The 22,004-nt window shown below is 44.8% G+C and overlaps 1 protein-coding gene across 1 annotated transcript in view; it reads left to right on the top strand.

Moving 5' to 3' along the window:
- LOC124620107 (kinesin-like protein KIF26A) overlaps positions 1 to 22,004 on the top strand; it is a 455,794-nt gene that overhangs the window by 348,035 nt on the left and 85,755 nt on the right. The window contains exons 5-7 of the mRNA XM_047146776.1: positions 1,468 to 1,561; positions 9,080 to 9,271; positions 17,694 to 17,876. Of these exons, the coding sequence (XP_047002732.1) occupies positions 1,468 to 1,561; positions 9,080 to 9,271; positions 17,694 to 17,876 (469 nt within the window). The remainder of the gene's footprint in view (positions 1 to 1,467; positions 1,562 to 9,079; positions 9,272 to 17,693; positions 17,877 to 22,004) is intronic.

The following is a 22,004-nucleotide window of genomic DNA, read 5'->3' as shown; positions in this document are numbered from 1 at the left end:
GTTTCCCTATTTAAAAAAAATGAGAACTCGTTTCTGTAATTCTAGGAAAACAAACACGCTACCTTTTTAACGCTGCAGAAAGTCCTCCTCGGTAATTGCGCGCTCAGCGAGACGGATTCGACTCCCAGACGGGTCAGAGATTTTTTTCGTTCAGGGGCTGGCTGTTGGGTTGTCCTTATCTTCGCCTATGTGACATCGTACCAGGGAATGGCTTGACCCTAACTAATATTCAGAATTGTCGAAACACACTGTCGTATCGTCTGTCCACTATTGAGGCGCTGCATGGGCACGTCCCGGAAGTCGATAAAAAAAATCTTCGTAGAAATACTGACGTTTCTTACGATTACCTATGTACAAGGGGCGTTCAATAAGTAATGCAACACTTTTTTTCCGGCAAACTTCGATTGCAAATATTCGGAATTTGTTGTGGGACATTGTGGAATATTCCCGCTTCAGCTCCTATAGTTTCATGAAGTTCCGATAGGTGGTAGCGCTATACGTAGCCTTCAAAGCGGCTTCTGTGAGGGAGGTGCGTTTCGAGCTGGCATATCTTTTGACAGAAAGCCAGAGCATCGCAGATATTCACAGGCGATTGCAGAATTTCAGCGCAGTGAACAAAAGCCCGTTGAGTCGTTGGTCGAGGCGTCTGTCATCATCGCAACAAGATCAAGCAGACCTGTCCGATCTCCAGCATGCCGCCCGGTCGCACACGGCTGTGACTCCCGCAGTGTTAGAACGTGCAGATTTTGTCATTCGAGGTGATCGACGGATCACAACCAAACATCTCGCACCTCAAGTGGACGTCTGTTGGTTGGGCTGGCGCACTCGTCCATCAATTGGGTTACTCAAATGTGTGCAGCCGGCATCTCGCACCTTTCGACTTCTATCTGTTTGGTCCAATGAAGGTAGCACTCCACAGGAAGCAGTACGTGGATGATGGGGAAGTTACTGATGCAGCAGGACTTTGGCTGCGACGCCGACCAGTAGAGCGGTACGATGCGGGCATACAGGCCCTCCCAAATACGGTGGCGTAAGGCCGTTGCGCTGAACGAAGATTATGCTGAAAATTAGATTTTGTAACCAAAAGATTGGGAAATAATATGGTGTATTGGAATCCTTAATAAAACCCACCTGCTTTTACAAAAAAAGTGTTGCATTACTTATTGGACGCCCCTCAAAAATAGGTAGACCTGTAAATTTTTTTTGTTTTACTAAATGTACCAAAAGTGATTTTGACGATATGTATAAATACTGTGAACGAGTTTCTGGTGTGGCTGATAGTTTAGTCATTTTAACAGAAGCTTTTGTAACTTAGACATTTACTTAGCGACTCTCACCAGCTTACTTCCTCAAAATTTTATGTGATGTATAAATCCTAAAGTCTGCAAGAGAGCTTGGCGTACCAAATTTTGTGGGACGGTATCTGTCGATATAACGCCTGTGATTGGCCGCTGGTCTGTGTTGCAGAGCGAGGTGTGCTCCTGCGCCCTGACGGACGTGCTGCACGCTGTCATCAGCGGCTCGGATGGCTGCGTCTTCTGCTTCGGGCATTCCGGACTCGGTGAGTATTACAAGCTCCTTACGGTACCAGTGACCTCATCCGCATACTTGGCGAAACCACTCTTGGCGCTTCAGCCCCTATAAACACATATTTATCGTATTATTTTGAGGTTTTCTGGCGAAGCCTTGAATCAACTAGGCATAATAATTTATTAGTTCTCCACGCCGCAGTCTTCAGCTAACAGCCACTGCTGAGTATCCCCTAAGGGATATCAATGCCATTTTTCATTTCATTCTACTACTCTACCCCCAGTCCCCCCCCCCCCCCCCCCCCCCACATACACACATACACACATTGAATTTGGAGGGTCGCACCTTGTAGTGTCCTATAGAAAGAATGACTTATCTTCACCGAAAATTGCACTCAAGGTCTTGTGGCAGACGAGCCAAAAGTAGGCATCATAAATGAAAAGTGCGATCAATGTTTCGCATGTTTATTGCTTCCGTTTTGTCAGGGTTGATGAGGAGGTACAATATGGTTCAAATGGCTCTGAGCACTATGGGACTCAACTGCTGTGGTCATAAGTCCCCTAGAACTTAGAACTACTTAAACCTAACTAACCTAAGGACAGCACACAACACCCAGCCATCACGAGGCAGAGAAAATCCCTGACCCCGCCGGGAATCGAACCCGGGAACCCGGGCGTGGGAAGCGAGAACGCTACCGCACGACCACGAGATGCGGGCGAGGTACAATAGTTCACAAAGGAAGGTGCTGCTGCTGCGGTGCAGTTGAGAGAGCGTCTTTTGATAAAAGAGGTTCTGTTTTATCATTTGTTAAGCATAATAATCCGCCATCGGCAAAACTGTCACATATTACTGAAACCTCCCCTTAGAAAAATTGATGAATTACTATGCTGGTAAACACCTTACGTTATTTGATTTTCAAACAGCTGAGCAAAAATAAGCGTACTCAGACAGTTATCTCTTTACTTATTCTGATCATCACTAAACTCATCATCATCATCATCATTTAAGACTGATTATGCCTTTCAGCGTTCAGTCTGGAGCATAGCCCCCCTTATACAGTTCCTCCATGATCCCCTATTCAGTGCTAACATTGGTGCCTCTTCTGATGTTAAACCTATTACTTCAAAATCATTCTTAAACGAATCCAGGTACCTTCTCCTCGGTCTGCCCCGACTCTTCTCACCCTCTACTGCCGAATCCATGAGTCTCTTGGGTAACCTTGCTTCTCCCATGCGTGTAACATGACCCCACCATCTAAGCCTGTTCGCCCTGACTGCTACATCTATAGAGTTCATTCCCAGTTTTTCTTTGATTTCCTCATTGTGGACACCCTCCTGCCATTGTTCCCATCTACTAGTTCCTGCAATCATCCTAGCTCCTTTCATATCCGTAACCTCAACCTTGTTGACAAGGTAACCTGAATCCACCCAGCTTTCGCTCCCATACAACAAAGTTGGTCGAAAGATTGAACGGTGCACAGATAACTTAGTCTTGGTACTGACTTCCTTCTTGCAGAAGAGAGTAGATCGTAGCTGAGCGCTCACTGCATTAGCTTTGCTACACCTCGCTTCCAGTTCCTTCACTATGTTGCCATCCTGTGAGAATATGCATCCTAAGTACTTGAAACCGTCCACCTGTTCTAACTTTGTTCCTCCTATTTGGCACTCAATCCGTTTATATTTCTTTCCCACTGACATTACTTTCGTTTTGGAGATTCTAATCTTCATACCATAGTCCTTACATTTCTGATCTAGCTCTGAAATATTACTTTGCAAACTTTCAATCGAATCTGCCATCACACCTAAGTCATCCGCAAATGCGGGACTGCTTATTTTGTGTTCACATATCTTAATCTCACCCAGCCAGTCTATTGTTTTCAACATATGATCCATAAATAATATGAACAACAGTGGAGACAGGTTGCAGCCTTGTCTTACCCCTGAAACTACTCTGAAACATGAACTCAATTTACCGTCAAGTCTAACTGCTGCCTGACTATCCATGTAAAGACCTTTAATTGCTTGCAAAAGTTTGCCTCCTATTCCATAATCTTGTGGAACAGACAATAACTTCCTCCTAGGAACCCGGTCATATGCCTTTTCGAGATCTATAAAGCATAGATACAATTCCCTGTTCCACTCATAACACTTCTCCATTATTTGCCGTAAGCTAAAGATCTGGTCCTGACAGCCTCTAAGAGGCCTAAACCCACACTGATTTTCATCCAATTGGTCCTCAACTAATACTCGCACTTTCCTTTCAACAATACCTGAGAAGATTTTACCCACAACGCTGATTAAAGAGATACCTCTGTAGTTGTTACAATCTTTTCTGTTTCCATGTTTAAAGATTGGTGTGACTACTGCTTTTGTCCAGTCTGATGGAACCTGTCCCGACTCCCAGGCCATTTCAATTATCCTGTGTAGCCATTTAAGACCTGACATTCCACTGTATTTGATGAGTTCCGACTTAATTTCATCCACCCCAGCCGCTTTATTGCACTGCAATCTATTGACAATTTTTTCCACTTCCTCAAATGTGATCCTATTTCCATCATCATACCTATCCCATTCTACCTCGAAATCTGAAACATTACTGATCGCATTTTCACCTACATTGAGCAACTCTTCAAAATACTCCCTCCATCTGCCCAAGGCATCCACTGGATTCACCAGCAGTTTTCCTGACCTGTCCAAAATACTTGTCATTTCCTTCTTACCTCCCTTTCGAAGACTGCTAATTACACTCAAGAATGGTTTTCCAGCAGCTTGACCCATAGTCTCCAACCTGTTTCCAAAGTCTTCCCACGATTTCTTCTTGGATGCTGCAATTATCTGTTTGGCTTTGTTTCTTTCTTCAACATAACTTTCTCTATCTACCTGGGTTCTGGTATGTAGCCATTTTTGATACGCCTTCTTTTTCCTTTTACAGGCTGCCTTGACTGTATCATTCCACCAAGCTGTTTGCTTCATCCTAGTTTTACACACTACTGTTCCAAGACATTCTTTAGCCACTTCTAGTACTGTGTCCCTGTATCTTGTCCATTCCTTTTCCAATGACTGTAATTGACTACACTCAACTAACTGGTACCTTTCTGAGATCGCTGTTATGTACTTGTGCCTGATTTCCTTATCCTGAAGTTTCTCCACTCTTATCCTCCTACATATGGACCTGACCTCCTGCACTTTCGGCCTCACAATCCCAATTTCACTGCGGATTAAATAATGATCAGTGTCATCAAAGAATCCCCTGAATACACGTATGTCCCTCATAGCCTTTCTGAATTCCTGATCTGTTATTATATAGTCAATGACAGATCTGGTTCCCCTGCCTTCCCAAGTATACCGGTGAATGTTCTTATGTTTAAAAAAGGAGTTTGTGATTACTAAGCCCATACTGGCACAGAAATCCAAGAGTTGTTTCCCGTTCCTGTTGGTCTCCATATCCTCTCCAAATTTACCCATAACCTTTTCATACCCTTCTGTTCGATTTCCAATCCTGGCGTTAAAATCACCCATGAGCAGAACACTGTCCTTGTCCTTTACTCTAACAACTACATCACTGAGTGCCTCATAAAAACTATCCATCTTATCTTGATCTGTCCCTTCACAATGCGAATATACTGACACAATCCTAATTTTCTTGCTAAACTGATACACAATATTTTTAGCGCAACGCAGTCTGACTTTCAATAATCCCTACAAAAAAAAATGGACGTAACTAACAATAACCTATACCTTCATGAATCACTTACCTCACAAAAATCTTCTTTATTCGAACTACTGCAATACATCGAGCGCCAATATATATATATATATATAAGTTCATGACATCCAGTCTTACAAATGTACTCTTTCTGATGGACACACGTCCAGATCATCCGCTTTCAAAACTCCGCCATCTCTCTCCCCACATCCACCATTGCTGGCGGCTCACCTCCAACTGCGCAACGCTACGCGTTGTTCACATCCAACTGCCCAACACTACAATAGCAAATATTCTAACAATGCAAACCAGCCACAGACTGCACACATCACACTCAGTGATTTTCACACAGAGCGCTACCTAAACAAAATAAACAACCTAAACAGCCTACTTACAATACGAGGGTAATCCCAAAAGTAAGGTCTCCTATTTTTTTATAAGTACATAGACCTGTTTATTTCTACAATGGTTTACATCAGTTTAGAGCTTGAACATGTAACTATTTTTGGACATAATCTCCTTTTCTGTCGATGCATTTTTGTAGACACTGTGGCAGTTTTCGTATGCCCATGTCATACCAGCTCGCCGCCATGCTGTTCAGAAAGTTATGAACCTCTTCTGTTCAGAAAGTTATGAACCTCTTCTTTCACTTCGTCTTCGGAGCTGAGTCGCTTTCCGGCCAAATGTTCTTTTAACGTAGGGAACAGGTGATAGTGACTGGGCGCCAAGTCAGGACTATAGGGATTACCCTCGTATATACAACACATAATATACTACTGCACAGTGTTATAAATGAATGTAACATAATACATTGTTGCTTTTCTATTAGGAAATACGTCAGTAATTTCATTGAGTATAACAAAAGAGTCAACGTGGATTCCATAGCAGGTAGTCGTACATCTGCTAACTGGGATGCCTTACACACAACTATAAAATACTCTTGATGGGGGCAGGTAAGTCCATCGTGAAAGAGATCGTTGAGGCATAGTGCAATGGAAACCTGACTGCACGTGAAGTTCTGTGAAGCCAGATAATGGCCCGGGAAGCGCAACTGTTGATTACGTAAGAAGACTGCAGCAGCGAATTTAATTATATTAACACTGGGAATGCGCCTCGTAGCCAACTTTACAGCAGTATTTTTCGTCCTAGCAGCTGCCCTGGCGTTGCACGAAGTCCAAATCGCTGTCGTGGACAGAATCCGTTCAGTCTTTACGATGATTAGCGCTCGAGACAAATTTCGCGACTTATTGCTGCCCAGACTTATTAGGACATTTTTATTGGTGGACCCTGATTTATTCTCAGCACTGAAAACTATTAAAACGAGTCTAAAGGAAGAGTCGACAGCCTCGCATTGGCCGCCAACACTTATCAGTATTCCAAAGGGAAGTCATATCCACAATTACCTGAGTATACAGGGTGTTACAAAAAGGTACGCACAAACTTTCAGGAAACATTCCTCACACACAAATAAAGAAAAGATGTTATGTGGACATGTGTCCGGAAACGCTTAATTTCCATGTTAGAGCTCTTTTTAGTTTCGTCAGTACGTACTGTACTTCCTCGATTCGCCGCCAGTTGGCCCAATTGAAGGAAGGTAATGTTGACTTCGGTGCTTGTGTTGACATGCGACTCATTGCTCTACAGTACTAGCATCAAGCATATAAGTACGTAGCATCAACAGGTTAGTGTTCATCACGAACGTGGTTTTGCAGTCAGTGCAATGTTTACAAATGCGGAGTTGGCAGATGCCCATTTGATGTATGGATTAGCACGGGGCAATAGCCGTGGCGCGGTACGTTTGTATCGAGACAGATTTCCAGAACGAAGGTGTCCCGACGGGAAGACGTTCGAAGCAACTGATCGGCGTCTTTGGGAGCACGGAACATTCCAGCCTATGACCCGCGACTGGGGAAGACCTACAACGACGAGGACACCTGCAATGGACGAGGCAATTCTTCGTGCAGTTGACGATAACCCTTAATGTCAGCGTCAGAGAAGTTGCTGCTGTATAAGGTAACGTTGACCAAGTCACTGTATGGAGAGTGCTACGGGAGAACCAGTTGTTTCCGTACCATGTACAGCGTGTGCAGGCATTATCAGCAGCTGATTGGCCTCCACGGGTACACTTCTGCGAATGGTTCATCCAACAATGTGTCAATCCTCATTTCAGTGCAAATGTTCTCTTTACCGATGAGGCTTCATTCCAACGTGATCAAATTGTAAATTTTCACAATCAAAGTGTGTGGGCTGACGAGAATCCGCACGCAATTGTGCAACCACGTCATCAACACAGATTTTCTGTGAACGTTTGGGCAGGCATTGTTGGTGATGTCGTGATTGGGCCCCATGTTCTTCCACCTACTCTCAATGGAGCACGTTATCATGATTTCATACAGGATACTCTACCTGTGCTGCTAGAACATGTGCCTTTACAAGTACGACACAACATGTGGTTCATGCACGATGGAGCTCCTGCACATTTCAGTCGAAGTGTTCGTACGCTTCTCAACAACAGATTCGGTGACCGATGGATTAGTAGAGGCGGACCAATTCCATGGCCTCCACGCTCTCCTGACCTCAACCCTCTTGACTTTCTTTTATGGGGGCATTTGAAAGCTCTCGTCTACGCAACCCCGGTACCAAATGTAGAGAATTTCGTGCTCGTATTGTGGACGGCTGTGATACAATAAGCCATTCTCCAGGGCTGCATCAGCGCATCAGGGATTCCATGCGACCATCAGCGCATCAGGGATTCCATGCGACGGAGGGTGGATGCATGTATCCTCCCTAACGGTGCAAATGGTTCAAATGGCTCTGAGCACTATGGGAGTTAACATCTATGGTCATCAGTCCCCTAGAACTTAGAACTACTTAAACCTAACTAACCTAAGGACATCACACAACACCCAGTCATCACGAGGCAGAGAAAATCCCTAACCCCGCCGGGAATCGAACCCGGGAACCCGGGCGCGGGAAGCGAGAACGCTACCGCACGACCACGAGCTGCGGACCCTCCATAACGGAGGACATTTTGAACATTTCTTGTAACAAAGTGTTTGAAGTCACGCTGGTACGTTCTGTTGCTGTGTGTTTCCATTCCATGATTAATGTGATTTGAAGAGAAGTAATAAAGTGAGCTCTGACATGGAAAGCAAGCGTTTCCGGGCACATGTCCACATAACATATTTTCTTTCTTTGTGTGTGAGGAATGTTTCCTGAAAGTTTGGCCGTACCTTTTTGTAACACCCTGTAGAAACAACTGACAGTATCGTAATTACAAGTTGTTAGAATAACAGCGAAATGTGATAGCGCTTTTGTGATAATTTAGTTTAAGACAGTGCATAACAGAACGATACAGGCGTATGTACTGCTTTCCATTTTCCTTCCTATGAAAGCAGTCGCGGAATAAAGAAATTGTAATCCTTTTCTTCATCTTCTGGCCGTTCATAGACGCACTACGCCACTATCGCAGTTTAACGAATGTTACTATGCCATTATGAATTAAGATAAACCAACGACACTAGCCGCATTCCTGCTTTGAAGTAAGTCCAAAAACGATAGTTGAAAATTTGTCCCAGACCGGGTCTCGAACCTGGATTCCTAGCTTAAAGCGAGCGGTCGCCTCGATAGCCTCGGCTACTGTTTCGAACATAAATAATTTATTGCGATCTGGACTGCTTTCTTTAAATTTTTGTGGTTGGTTTCAAAGAGTTAATTGTCACGTCTTGTGATCGACTTCGCTTCAAACACCAATTATGAAGTTATTGACCCTGTAAGTGTGTGTGTGTGTGTGTGTGTGTGTGTGTTTTGCAGACGAGCTAATTGGGAGTTGTTTTCCTGGCAGGCAAGTCGCGCACGATGGTGGGCAGCCCGGAGGACGCGCCCTCGCTGGGCGTCATCCCCTGCGCCATCTCGTGGCTGTTCCGCGCCATCGCCGAGCAGAAGCAGCGAAGCGGCGCCCGGTTCTCCGTACGGGTGTCGGCCCTGCAGCTGCACGACGACCGCGTCGCCGACCTGCTCGCCTCGCACGACACCTGTGAGTCTGCCGCCTGCCCTGCTGCTTACACTGGGCGCTGCTCTTCTCTCTCCTCCCTGCTGTCGCTGCTTTACTATCGTTCCCACAAGTGCCTGACGGGTGCGCTGGGCAATCCAAGAACACAAGACTGACCACTTCCCCCATCCAACACCTTTTCGAGAACTGACGCCGATTATTCCAATATCATGCTTCGGCTTTATATGAGTATGAAGGAACCATTTAGCTGTATTTAAAGGTGTTGCATCTTTGCTATCGATTTCACCGCTGCCTTATGATGCCACTCTCTCCAGTGGGGGATTAGGGTGATTACACCCCAACTAGTATTTGAGGCTATCAAAGATATTTCTGCGAAAATTTATTTGTGGTATTATGTTTGTTGTAGGTGATGACGGTAAATATCGACAGTGATCACAACACAGTACAAGACCGTTGGACTGTTGTCCATAAATTTTGCGGGTCGTGGTTGCTAATACACTAAAGAACCAAAAAAACAAGTGCACCTAATGTCTTGCAGGGCTCCCACGAGCACGCAGAAGAGCCGCAATATGACGTGGCATGAACTCGACTAATGTCTGAAGTAGTGCTGGAGGGAACTGACACTGTGACTCCTGCAGAGCTGTCCATAAGAGTATGAGGCGTATAGCACATTGCAAGGCATCCAAGATATGCTCAATAATGTTCATGTCTGAGGAGTTTGGTGGCCAGCGGAAGTGTTTAAACTCGGAAGAGTGCTCCTGGAGCCACTATGTAGCAATTCTGGACGTAGGGGGTGTCGCATTATCCTGCTGGAATTGCCCAAGTCCGTCGGAATGCACAATGGAAATGAATGGACGCAGGTGATCAGGCAGGATGCTTAGGAACGTGTGACCTGTCAGAGTCGTATCTAAACGTGTCATTGGTCCCATACACTCCAACTGCACACGCCCCATACTAGTAAAGATCCTCCACCAGCTTGAACAGTCCCTTGCTGACATGCAGGGTCTATGGATTCATGAGGTTCTCTCCATACTCGTACGTGTCCATACTCTTGATACAATCTGAAACGAGACTCGTCCGACCAGGCAACACGTTTCCAATCGTCAACAGTTCAATGTCGGTGTTGATGGATCCAGGTGAGGCGTTCAGTTTTGTGTCGTGCAGTCATCAAGAGAACACGAGTTGACCTTCGGCTCCGAAACTGCATATCGATGATGTTTCGTTGAATAGTTCGCACGCTGACATTTGTTGATAACCCAGCATTGAAATCTGCAGCAATTTGCGGATGGGTTGCACTTGTGACACGTTGAACGATTCTCTTCAGTCGTCGTCGATCCCTTTCTTGCACGATCTTTTTCCGGCAGCATCGATATCGGAGATTTGATGTTTTACCGCATTCCTGATATTCACGGTACACTCGTGATATGATCGTACGGGAAAATCCCCACTTCATCGCTAGCTCGTAGATGCTATGTCCCATCGTTCGTGCGTTGACTATAATACCACGTTCACTTACATCTTGATAAAACTGCCGTTATGCCAGCAGTAACCTACCTAAAAACAGCGCCAGACACTTGTTGTCTCATATAGGCGTTGCCGACCGCAGCACCGTATTCTGCCTGTTTACATATCTCTGTATTTGAATACGCATGCCTATACCAGTTTCTTTGGCGCTTCAGTGAATTCTAAAGTTGGCAATTTTTGGCCAAGATTAAGTTTACCGTTGTAAGGGACCTTTATGTGCTTAGTTTGAACGGTCCTTCGCGAATGGATACGCAATGGTGTCAGATAAGCGAGCCTAACCGTTCGAGGAAGGCAGTGTTAGCCTACCTAACTTCGTAGACTCTCTCAAACTGTGAAAATGAGCACTGTTAAGTTGACTATGAAAAGTAGACACTTTGTCAATCGGCCTTTTTCTGCAGAACATCCACGGCAACGGCGCTACCTCATTTGGACCTGATTTCTTCTGCAGTCTAGACGCGTTCCCTGGCTGGTACAGTCCATCTCCAGACTACATGCTCCTATCTTTTAGGTGCCACGTGCAGATAGTTAAATGAGTGCTGCAGGCACCTGGTGCTCGTTGTGATGTTAGCAGCTAATCAGAAAATCAGTGCTCAGCCTAATTACTCGCTGGTTGCCACAATCTGACCATCTAAAATTAGAGTGGGCATTGATAATGGAAATCGCCACCTGACCAACGACGCCTTCATGCAGCCAATAAGGTAAAGTACTATGTTCTACTGTCGTATGCGATCATTAGGCCGTTTCTCTATCGCTCGCCAACAATTGTATGTACTATTTTAGCGACACGATACAAAAGTTGAAGAGGTTCTACTCATATTGCTCGCTTTTGTCAAGTGTCCTCTAAAAATCCATGTGTACAGTTTTTCTTGGCTAGCCGAACAATGTATCTCGGTTCTGTAATCTCTTATCTTACTTCAAGGTACCTTCGCCACCGATTTTAGTGTCTTTTTATCTTGTATGAATTCAATTACTGACGTAATTGTGGTCTTACCTTTTTCAAACTATACCTGTTAAAATAGTCTGCAGTTGATTATTATTTCAGAATAGTTGTGCTACCCTCTTCTGTTCTTAATCTAGCGTTACTTCCTTGTTATCGTGCAGACAGGGACGAAATACGCCTGTGGTAGGAATGAACGTTAAGTACAGGAAGTGGGGTAGTGTGTGCTCGCTTCCAAACCACACAACGGGGTGTAAACTTCTCACCTACACAACATAAACACAGTAAATACATTATATCATACCTGTACACGACGTGTGGTTGTCGGTTATGGCTGGGTGCATACCCCTATGGTGCATATCACCAAATTCTGTTGACCAACAGAGTGATGCACTGCCACAAATGATCATGCAAATTAATTTAAAACAGAGATACTGTTTCGCAACGGAAACATCTTATTTAAATGGCTATTATTAGGGGTGGCCCAATTAAACGTGAAACCAGTGGGTACCACACCAACCAGACATATCAATGGGAGGAGGGAACTTCAAGGAATGAATGTAAACAAAAATTTGGAAATCTGTGGTAAGGTCTTGTGGGACCAAATTGCTGAGGTCATCGGCCCCTAAGCTTACACACTACTTAATCTAACTTAAACTAACTTACATTATGGACAACAACACACACCCATGCCCGAGGGAGGACTCGAACCTCCGACGGGGGGAGCCGCACGGACTGTGACAAGGGGCCTCAGATCGCGCGGCTACCCCTCGCGTGGAGGGAAACAAATAGTCACTAAAACAATCAGATTGATTGTCTTTAAACTTGGAAATCGCCCACTGATATATTAAAAAGAACCATTGACAAAGTGGTGAGTAACTGATCAAACACAAATATGGTTCAAATGGCTCTGAGCACTACGAGACTCAACATCTTTACTTAAACCTAACTAACGTAAGGACATCACACACATCCATGCCCGAGGCAGGATTCGAACCTGCGACCGTAGCAGCAACACGGTTCCAGACTGAAGCGCCTAGAACCGCTCGGCCACTCCGACCGGCGATCAAACACAGTGACAGTAATAATTCCCGGAATCGACCAGTGACTGCGTAAGTTGTTAGTCAAATACTGAAAGCACACGGAAAGATAGAAGTGAACACCGTAAGATTGCCAACGTGCGCACTAAAAGCAACAAGCTGGATACATGGCTTTAAAATCAGGTGGTCATCTCCTGAAATCAGCAAGTTAACTTCAAGTATAAACGGCTACCGCGGATGCAAAAGAGACTCGTCTCACCAAGAGCATAGAGTGCGAGTATATAGGACGGCAGAAGTAGCGCCTGGAGTTTTAGATTCAGCCGTTTCGTACTTAATGCTCAAGTACAGATGTCCTTGTAGTGACAACAAGGCTCATATCATGAGTTAACTCTCCTGTACTAGCAATAAGTTTACTCTACAAACATTTGACCGTCTGTACTCTGCAAAAGTCCAGACAGAAGTCCTCCTCCTTCTGGTTGCTCTGTGCCCTTTTTCGTCTGAATAGGAAATCACTGGCCAGTGGGGGTCAAGATGCGAGCGCCGTCCACTAACACTCAAGTGAAGGTATTAAACAATCTCCTACTCTTGTAGATTTTGTGGATTTTTTGCTATACTGAGGCAGTAGTGCTGTGGGTTGTGGCGGAAAAGAGAATATCTCTCCCACTCTATGACACAGTTCTGAAAAGAAACCATCAAATTCTCTGCACGTAGACACAGCGGAAAAGCACGGGATCCGTAGACTCAAGGGAAAAGCGCATGGTCTCCAGAAAATATCAGTATGACCCATACAGAAAGCTGGATTCCGGAAATTTATATCTAACGTTATTTCAAGGCGTCAAAACGAAAATCCATTTGCCTTCCGGGAAGCCACGGATGACTAGAGATCTCTTATCTTGCTAAAAGCGTTCTGCGAAAAATTCCTTGTTTATTTCGACAGAAAAAGCGCTTTACATGTCCCTCCTGGAGAGTGAGCTGGAGGACGAGAATAGACGCGCATGCGGGTCTGGCTACCCGAAGTTGAGACTCTGCCCACGGCTTAACATCTTTATGATGGCCAACTCTTCTTAAAAGGATTCTTACCTCGTGAAGTCAGCTTGTAAGTTTTCAACTCGTGGAAACCACCACCGTGCTGCTGAGGAAAGCCAAGGAAACTGAACAGTGAAATGAAAACTGCCGCTGGCGACGCTAACCCGGCCCTGCTATTACAGAGCAGTGCAATTGAACGATTACTTAATAAAGGGAATTTACTTATTACCCTCTGAAATAAGTTAGAGGACAGTTTCAGAGAAAACTGGCTGTCTTACAAATGCAGTAAATGAAATTATCTATAAATATGCTTAAAATTTGTGATACGCTGCTGTCAGGAAAGCTCCAAGGTGAGAGGGAGTAACAACTGAGTTACTTACGAGACAAATATACAGATTCGTGACCAACATTTGGAACGAACAAAGAGTGCGAACTGAGTAGAAGGCGAAATCATTGTACCAGTCCACACACAGAGCGACAAACAAGAATGCAGAAATTATAGAGACATCTCATTAATTAACATAGCCTGCAAAGTGTTCAGTAAGAATCTCCTGAAAAATTGGAATCATTTTTGAAAGTGGTAGTAGGTAAGAAACAAGTGGGATTTACGATGAATCCATTCTCCACTGATCACTTATTTGTACTAAAAAAGCCATATCAAAATATTGGGAATAAAACAAAAGAATGTCAATATCGCGTTTTGATTTTAAGGAAGCCTATGACTGCATAAATAGAGAAAAGCTGTGGGCGAAAACGGAGAAGTTTGGAGTACCAAAGAAGATTAAAAATCTTCATAAAATTACACTGGAAGGCTCTAAAGCGATACTGAAAGTTGAAGAAGAATATTCCATGGTTTTAGACATAAAAACAGTAGCGTGACGAGGAGATGGAATATCACCACTGTTCTTCAACATAATAACACAGGAAAAACTGGATGCAGCAAGCGAAGCAGAACAGGGAATTAGCATAAGAATAAGAGTGAATGTACTTGCCTTTCCAGACTGCTAATCAGTGAAAATGTAGATGAACTGAAAATACTGACAAGAAAGCTACAAGATGCGTTTTAAATGATCGGTAAATGGTCTTCGAAAACAAAGAAAACAAGAGTTACAAACAAAATATCTTTACTGGCCTTCAAAGTAATCACCATTAGTTACAACACACTTCCGGTATCGGTTGTGAAGCTTTTGGAAACTGACAGCAACCACTTCTTGTGAAACCGCTCGAAGCACCATGTCGCTCGTCGTCGCATATCCGCATCGTTGCAGGAGGTGAGACCAGGCGCTATCAATAAGATGCAGAGACCGACCGATGGTCAGAGGCATGGTGCTCATAGACATCCCCGCCTCCCTCTGGTAGAAATTCGTGAAGGATCAAGCCCTGCCGTGGAAATGGGCGATCAACATCGTCTTAATCTTGGATTTCAACGGCCAAATTTTTGGGGAGGCTGGGAAGACGGTTAACAGCATGCCACTGAATATCCTCGGCCTACACATCGTATTTATATGTGGATTAACACAATCGTATAGAATTTAGTTACTAATTGCTCCATAAACTTCAAAAGTAAAAATTAAAATTGAAGAGCTGTCAAATGTATGACTGCGGCGCTATACACTGCCCGTTTTTTGTAACGTTCGGCCCTCGGCTACGTAATTTCTCCAGATGCTCGTGTTTGTCGACCGAAACATGTAAAAAAAAAAAAATTACCTGCACGCAAATAAATGCCTGCACGCGCTTAACTTCAAAAGTCGCTGTAAAAAACACTAGAGGATAGAAAATTTTCGATTAAATTGTACGGTCAAGTTCTCAAAAAATTAAGGAAGTCATATAGTTATGGGAACTAGGAAAAGAACATTGAAAAAACAGTCAGATGAGCATAAGGGGAAGTGCAGAAAGGGAGAAACGGATCTATCAGTTGGTACCGAACACGTCTCGCAGGCAGCAAAATATCACTGGTATTGTAAACCCACCTCATGCTCCTCTTTAGATTTCGTCTTACACACTCAAACATTTCTTCCTCTCTATTGGGATCTCCTGGTGTCGCTAGTTATCTGAAAATTGTCAAAAACTAGTGTCCCGTTCACTTATAAAAACAGTTTTCCCATACTTATTCTGAAGAAGTGGAGTTATTGGGTGAATTTGCTACGGCCATTATTTGTGGACCACTGTCATTGGAGGACGACGGTTCAATCCCGCGTCCGGCCATCCTGATTTAGGTTTTCCGTGATTTCCCTAAATCACTCCAGGCAAATGCCGGGATGGTTCCTCTGAAAGGGCACGGCCGACTTCCTTCCCAATCCTTCCTTAATCCGATGAGACCGATGACCACGCTGTCTGGTCTCCTTCCCCAAACCAACCAACCAACTGTCATTGGATATCAGCGAAAGACGATGGGCCACCAGTAGTCGCCGGAAAAAATTCACCCATGAATCCCACATCTTCAAAAGAAACATCCATCCAGCGCTCCATTTGCCAATCAGAGGGTAGAATCGCTCCGCACGTGCCGCGTCAACTGAATAAAGGCCCCCACCAAACTGTGGTGCCGCGTGGAAACGAGATGTGTTGCGATCCATGGTCGCGAACACTAATTAATCATTACTTTCCAATGATCACGGCTGCCTTCTGCGGTAGGTAGCATGCTTTGGTTTGTCGTAACCCGACCTGGGTTGCCATATACTTACTTTATAAGCCCATGCTGAGACCAGAGGTGAAGCGAGATTTTTGGTCATCCGTTTCTTGTCACGCAAGCGGCTGTGTATCGAAGTGAAACAGCGAAGGGTTCAAGATGAAATTTTTCAGATCTCTGTGGTTGGAGAAAATACAGAATAACTCGGATATTAGGGTGAGGATGCAGGTATGGTGACTGTAGGGGAAACGAGACTTTCGCTTCGTTTACTGATCTGCTTCTTATTGATCTTCCACGTGATTGCAACGAACACGGAGAATATCACAGACACTGGTTTATAACTTCAATTATTGTAGAACATAGATCAGACTTACACCAATTACCAGAGCAAATTGCCATCCCGGCCTGTAGCTCCGTTAAGATTCGGGTACACGCAGTAATGTATGGTACAACAGATCACAAATCATGGAGGTGTCAAGTACTATGGTTCTAATCGAACTCTTAGATCCGAGTACTCGTCACAATGTGATTGACGTACAGACATTGATATGTGTAGACAAATGTACGAGAGACACCAAATAACCCGAGCCCAGACGTCTCGAACTCTGTCAAGCTCCTCCTTGCTTGGCGTTAGAGGCAGTTTACTTGCAGATGATACGTGACTGCGTCGCTTTTTACCTCCAATTCGCAATCGCTGCACGTGAATTCAGCGGTTTCTTACTGCGTCTAACCTCTTAATGGACTGTTACAAGCGGCTTGCGTTGTGCACCTCTGCCTAAGTTACAAAACTTACAGCTAATGTTCATACTCAGATGATTTTTTCAGTATTTTTTCCTGGCAGCTTTTCAGGATTCGGTCATTACAGGTCAGCAATTAAGTAAGCTTGGTTGCTAGAGCCAGAAATCTTACAGATTACGAAATTCTTCTTCTAATATCCGTTGTGCTTCTGTTGCCATCTGTTATCGTGTTTCCAAACAGCAAAATAAGTGCATAAATAAAAAGAGAAATGACCTGCCTTGCGCAGAGTCGAGTTGACAGCGGGTAGAGCGACTTGTACTGTACGTGACTGTGGTGTGGTGTTGCAGCGGACACCGCGCGGGATTAGCCGAGCGGTCTAGGGCGCTGCAGTCATGGATTGTGCAGCTGGTCCCGGCGGAGGTTCGAGTCCTCCCTCGGGCATGGGTGTGTGTGTTTGTCCTTAGGATAATTTAGGTTAAGTAGAGTGTAACTTAGGGACTGATGACCTTAGCAGTTAAGTCACGTAAGGTTTCACACACATTTGAACATTTGCAGCGGACGTGGACCAGGCCCCCGGCGTGCTCCTTAGCGACGACCCAGAGACCAGCGAGCTGCGGGTTCCCAGTGCAGAGCGCGCCGCCTTCTACCTGGACGAGGCGCTGGCCGAGCGCACGCCGGGCGCCCTCATGCTGTTCCGTCTGCACCTCTACCAGTACCGCGTCGCATCCAGGGGTCAAGGTGAGGCGCGCGCGCATACACACACACACACACACACACACACACACACACACACACACACCGTCTCTGTTCTCTAACAGGCCCACAACAAACGTTCCCTGAGGCCACCCTACAGGGGTCAGTACAGCGACCAGAGTTTTAGAGTCTTATACCAACACGTCACTATCTTACACTCATCTTATGCGAGTTGTGCTAACTCCACTACCGGACGGCTGGCGCCAGAGAAGCTCATACAACTTTGGACCTCGACTTCTCTAAAACACTTGAGAAGTTCATAACACTGGATGTTTCAAAATGAATATCAGGGTTTTAATGCTTTGTAACATTTATTACGCCCGCCCGGTTGGCCGTGCGGTCTAACGCACGGCTTTCCGGGCGGGGAGGAGCGCCTGGTCCCCGGCACGAATCCGCCCGGCGGATTTGTGTCGAGGTCCGGTGAGCTGGCCAATCTGTAGATGGTTTTTAGGCGGTTTTCCATCTGCCTCGGCAAATGCTGGCTTGTTCCTCTCATTCCGCCTCAGCTACACTATGTCGGCGATTGCATCGCAAACAAGTTCTCCTCGTACGCGCACACCACCATTACCACGCAAACATAGGGGTTACACTCGTCTTGTGTGAGACGTTCCCTGGGTGGGGCGGGGGGGGGGGGGGGGGGGGGGGGGAGAGGTCCACCAGGGGCAGAACCGCACAATAACCCTGGGTTGGGTGTGGGGCGGCTGAGGGGTGAAGTGGACTGCGGTAGTCGTCGTGGGGTTGTGGACCACTGCGGCTGCGGCGGGGATGGAGCCTCTCCGTCGTTTCTAGCTCCCCGATCAACATAACATAACATTTATTACAGTTTAAATAACTCATCAAATGAAAGAGCAACTCAAACAATTTTACTTGTATACCTGAGCGCATTCGAATGTGTCTTTCGTTAGAAATTGCTAGTTGAAAATTTTTTCTGGATCGTGTCTTCAGTGATGAATCGACATTTCAGCAAAGTGGACATGTGAACACACATAATGCGCTCATCTGTGAGTCATCACATCCCCACGAGATGGTACTGTTGCAGCGAGACCCCCTAAATTGAATTTCTTTGTGTCATATCCCAGTATAGAGATTACGGGCCTATTTTTTGGTGATCCAGCAGCCTTACTTTAGTAGTAATACCAGTTCCCGTCAGATCACCGAAGTTAAGCGCAGTCGGGCTTGGCTATGGCTTGGATGGGTGACTGTTTTTAATCTACTGAGAACTGTAGGCAAGCGGGATGAACTCAGCCCTTGTGAGGCTAATTGAGGATCTAATTGACAGGGAAGTAGCGGCTCCGGTCATGAAAAGTGACAACGGTCGAGAGAGCGGTGTGGTGACCACACGCCTCTCTCTATCCGCGTGGTCGGGTCTTCGGGGCCTGTTCGGGCATAGAGAGAGAGAGAGAGATAGAGAGAGACAAACAGAGATTTGTCGGTGAAGCAAATGTAATCGGTGTCCCTTACCTTGAGGCGCCAGAACTTTTGCTCTTTCGTGAATGGGAAGAAACTGAAACCCCAGAATTTTATTTGGCAGCAGGACGGTGAACCGCCTCACTGGTATAACTCAATACGTAATTGATCACACGAAGTTGTACCCGACTGCCGGACTGGCTGCTCGGGCTGGATGACAGAGCTTGTTTCGCTTGGTCTCCACGTTCACTCGATATGCGATTTTTGCCTTTAGGGTTGATAAAGGATCATGTGTATGAGCCACCTCTACGTAGATGATGTGTCCGACTTCAGAAATAGGACTGAAGCAGTTGCTACAACATTTACTCCAGACACATTGGTCAAGGTTAGGGAAGAATTTGTCTATCGACTCGATGTGTGTCGTGTGAAGAATGGTGCTCACATTGAACACTTGTAAGGAAAACTGTTTGAGTTGTTCTTTCATTTGATGTTTATACCTGTAAGCTGAATGTAATAAATGGTATAAAGCCTCAAAAACCTGACGCTGATTTTGAATCATCCTTAACAAAGCATCGGTTCTTTGTGGTTTTTAAAATTTGTGATATGTGATGTTCGGAACTCCGATATCAGTTTGCCATGGCATTCGCTGTAACTCTAAAAAATTCTCATGTAAATCGGCCTCGCCCCGGAAGTTTTGTCGCCGACCTTAATTCAGAAATGGTCCGACAACTTTTGGCGGGCCGTATGGCTTTAGCGGTTGATACGTATTCGGTGGCTCGCTGGTTCGAGTATCGGTTTGGTATTTTTTTCCATTAATTCGAATACCCAAGACATTTAATCATAAAATTCATTAAATATTTGATAATTAACAGATCTAATTATAATTTTTATGAAAACTTAATGAAACTTGTGTGGGAACGCAATACAATAGAGCACCTCTTTACGTAAAGAGTGTGTACTTTGAACTACGCGAGTTACTATTAGTTTACGACGTCGACAACGGCTGCCGAAACCGAGATCCCATGCCACTGGGACGATGCTTAAGCTGGTAGAACTACCTGCGGAGCAGGCCATAGCCGCTTGTGGACAAAGGATTTCCACGAATTCCACAATGGTTGGAAGGGATACGACGTCTTCTGCAAGGAACGGTTATGGAGGTACTTGCATTCCAGTGTTCGTTTCTGAAGCAGCAGGTGGCGTTTTACGTCTTTGTGCATGAATATGTTCTATTTAGACAAAAAAATTGTAATGTCGGACGTGGACGACAGCAATTTGGCTGGTCATTCGACGGCACAAGAAGACATTATTCGACACTGTTTATGCAGTGAAATTTCATTACTATGTATGAGAGATGACCTTTATCTTATATGCAAATTCTCACGGAAATAGTCCCGTCGAACATCATCGGCAGTAGTTCGTGAAGAAGTAGTGCTACTCACAGAGGACTTGTTCCGTTATGAATTACAAACCCTACTCGAAAGGAAGTTTATAGCATACGTTCAAAGAGCAGGATTAAGCAATGTATTAGACAGTTTTTATAGTAATTAGAAACAAGATCATCTGCATTTCCATAAAAATGATAATTATGTATGAGTTAATTAGAATATATTGGATGAATTTTATATTTAAATGACTCATATATTCGAATTAAACGAAACAATAATGAATGAAACGAGACTCTAACAAGCGGTCCAGCAACTGCCAGTCTTAAGCGCTACCGCTAGTGCCACGCGGTCTGTCATAAATCGTCCTACGTTCAGTGGATTAAAGTCGGTCGAAGAACTTCATAGTCGATTTTCTAGTCGATTACTGAGTGTTGTACACAGATAGTTGCACCGGATGCTTTGGGAGATTGATGTTTGAGTCCTGAACGTACCATAAATATTAAAAAAATACAAAAATCCGACTGCCATGCCGTAAGCTTGTAAGCTGCAGCACAATCAAGCAAAAGAGCAAATCGGTAACTCATAAGGTTTATGCTTTGCTTATACGAGCACCGTTCAAAAACTAACGCAATACATTTTTTCCTCGGTCATTTTAGGTTGAAAAATTCCGAATTTGTTTTGGGAGATCGTGGCATGTTTCCGCTTCAGCTACTATTATTTTATGAAGTTCCTATAGTTGGTGGCGCTATACTTGCCCTTCAGAATGGCGTCTGTAATGGAAGTGCGTTCCAAGCAGACAGCTGTAACTGAGCTTCTTTTGGCATAAAACAAGAGCATCGCAGATATACATGGGTGCTTGCAAAATGTCTGACACTGAACAAAAGTACGATGAGTCATTTCACGAGGCGTGTGCCATCATCGCAAGGTCACGCGATTGGATCCCATCTCCCGCATGCTTGCCGGCAATGCACAGTTGTGACTCCTGCAGTGTTGGAACGTGCGGACACTCTCATTCGATGTGATCGACGGATCACAATCAAACACTCCTTCTTCGTGTCAACGCAAGGCTTCACTCAAGGGGGGACGTTGATGTAATTGACCAAAAATATCAATTTTCGGTTTATTTTTTATTTGTTACTACAACTCATGGACAATAAGATCGCAGAGTTTCAATGTTGAAATCGCATCCGAAGTGCCTGAAAATTAATTAAAAGTGCGACGCAGCCTTACTGCCACGCCCACGTTTTGAAGCAGCACTTCAATACCAGCTCAGTAAACAACGATTCTGTGTATTACTTTCAACCAAACGTGTGCGGGATAC

This window comes from Schistocerca americana, chromosome 6, assembly GCF_021461395.2.
Source record: "Schistocerca americana isolate TAMUIC-IGC-003095 chromosome 6, iqSchAmer2.1, whole genome shotgun sequence".
NCBI lineage: Eukaryota > Metazoa > Arthropoda > Insecta > Orthoptera > Acrididae > Schistocerca > Schistocerca americana.
The sequence above is the reverse complement of the archived record's forward strand: the minus strand, read 5'-3'. Positions and strand labels throughout refer to the sequence as shown.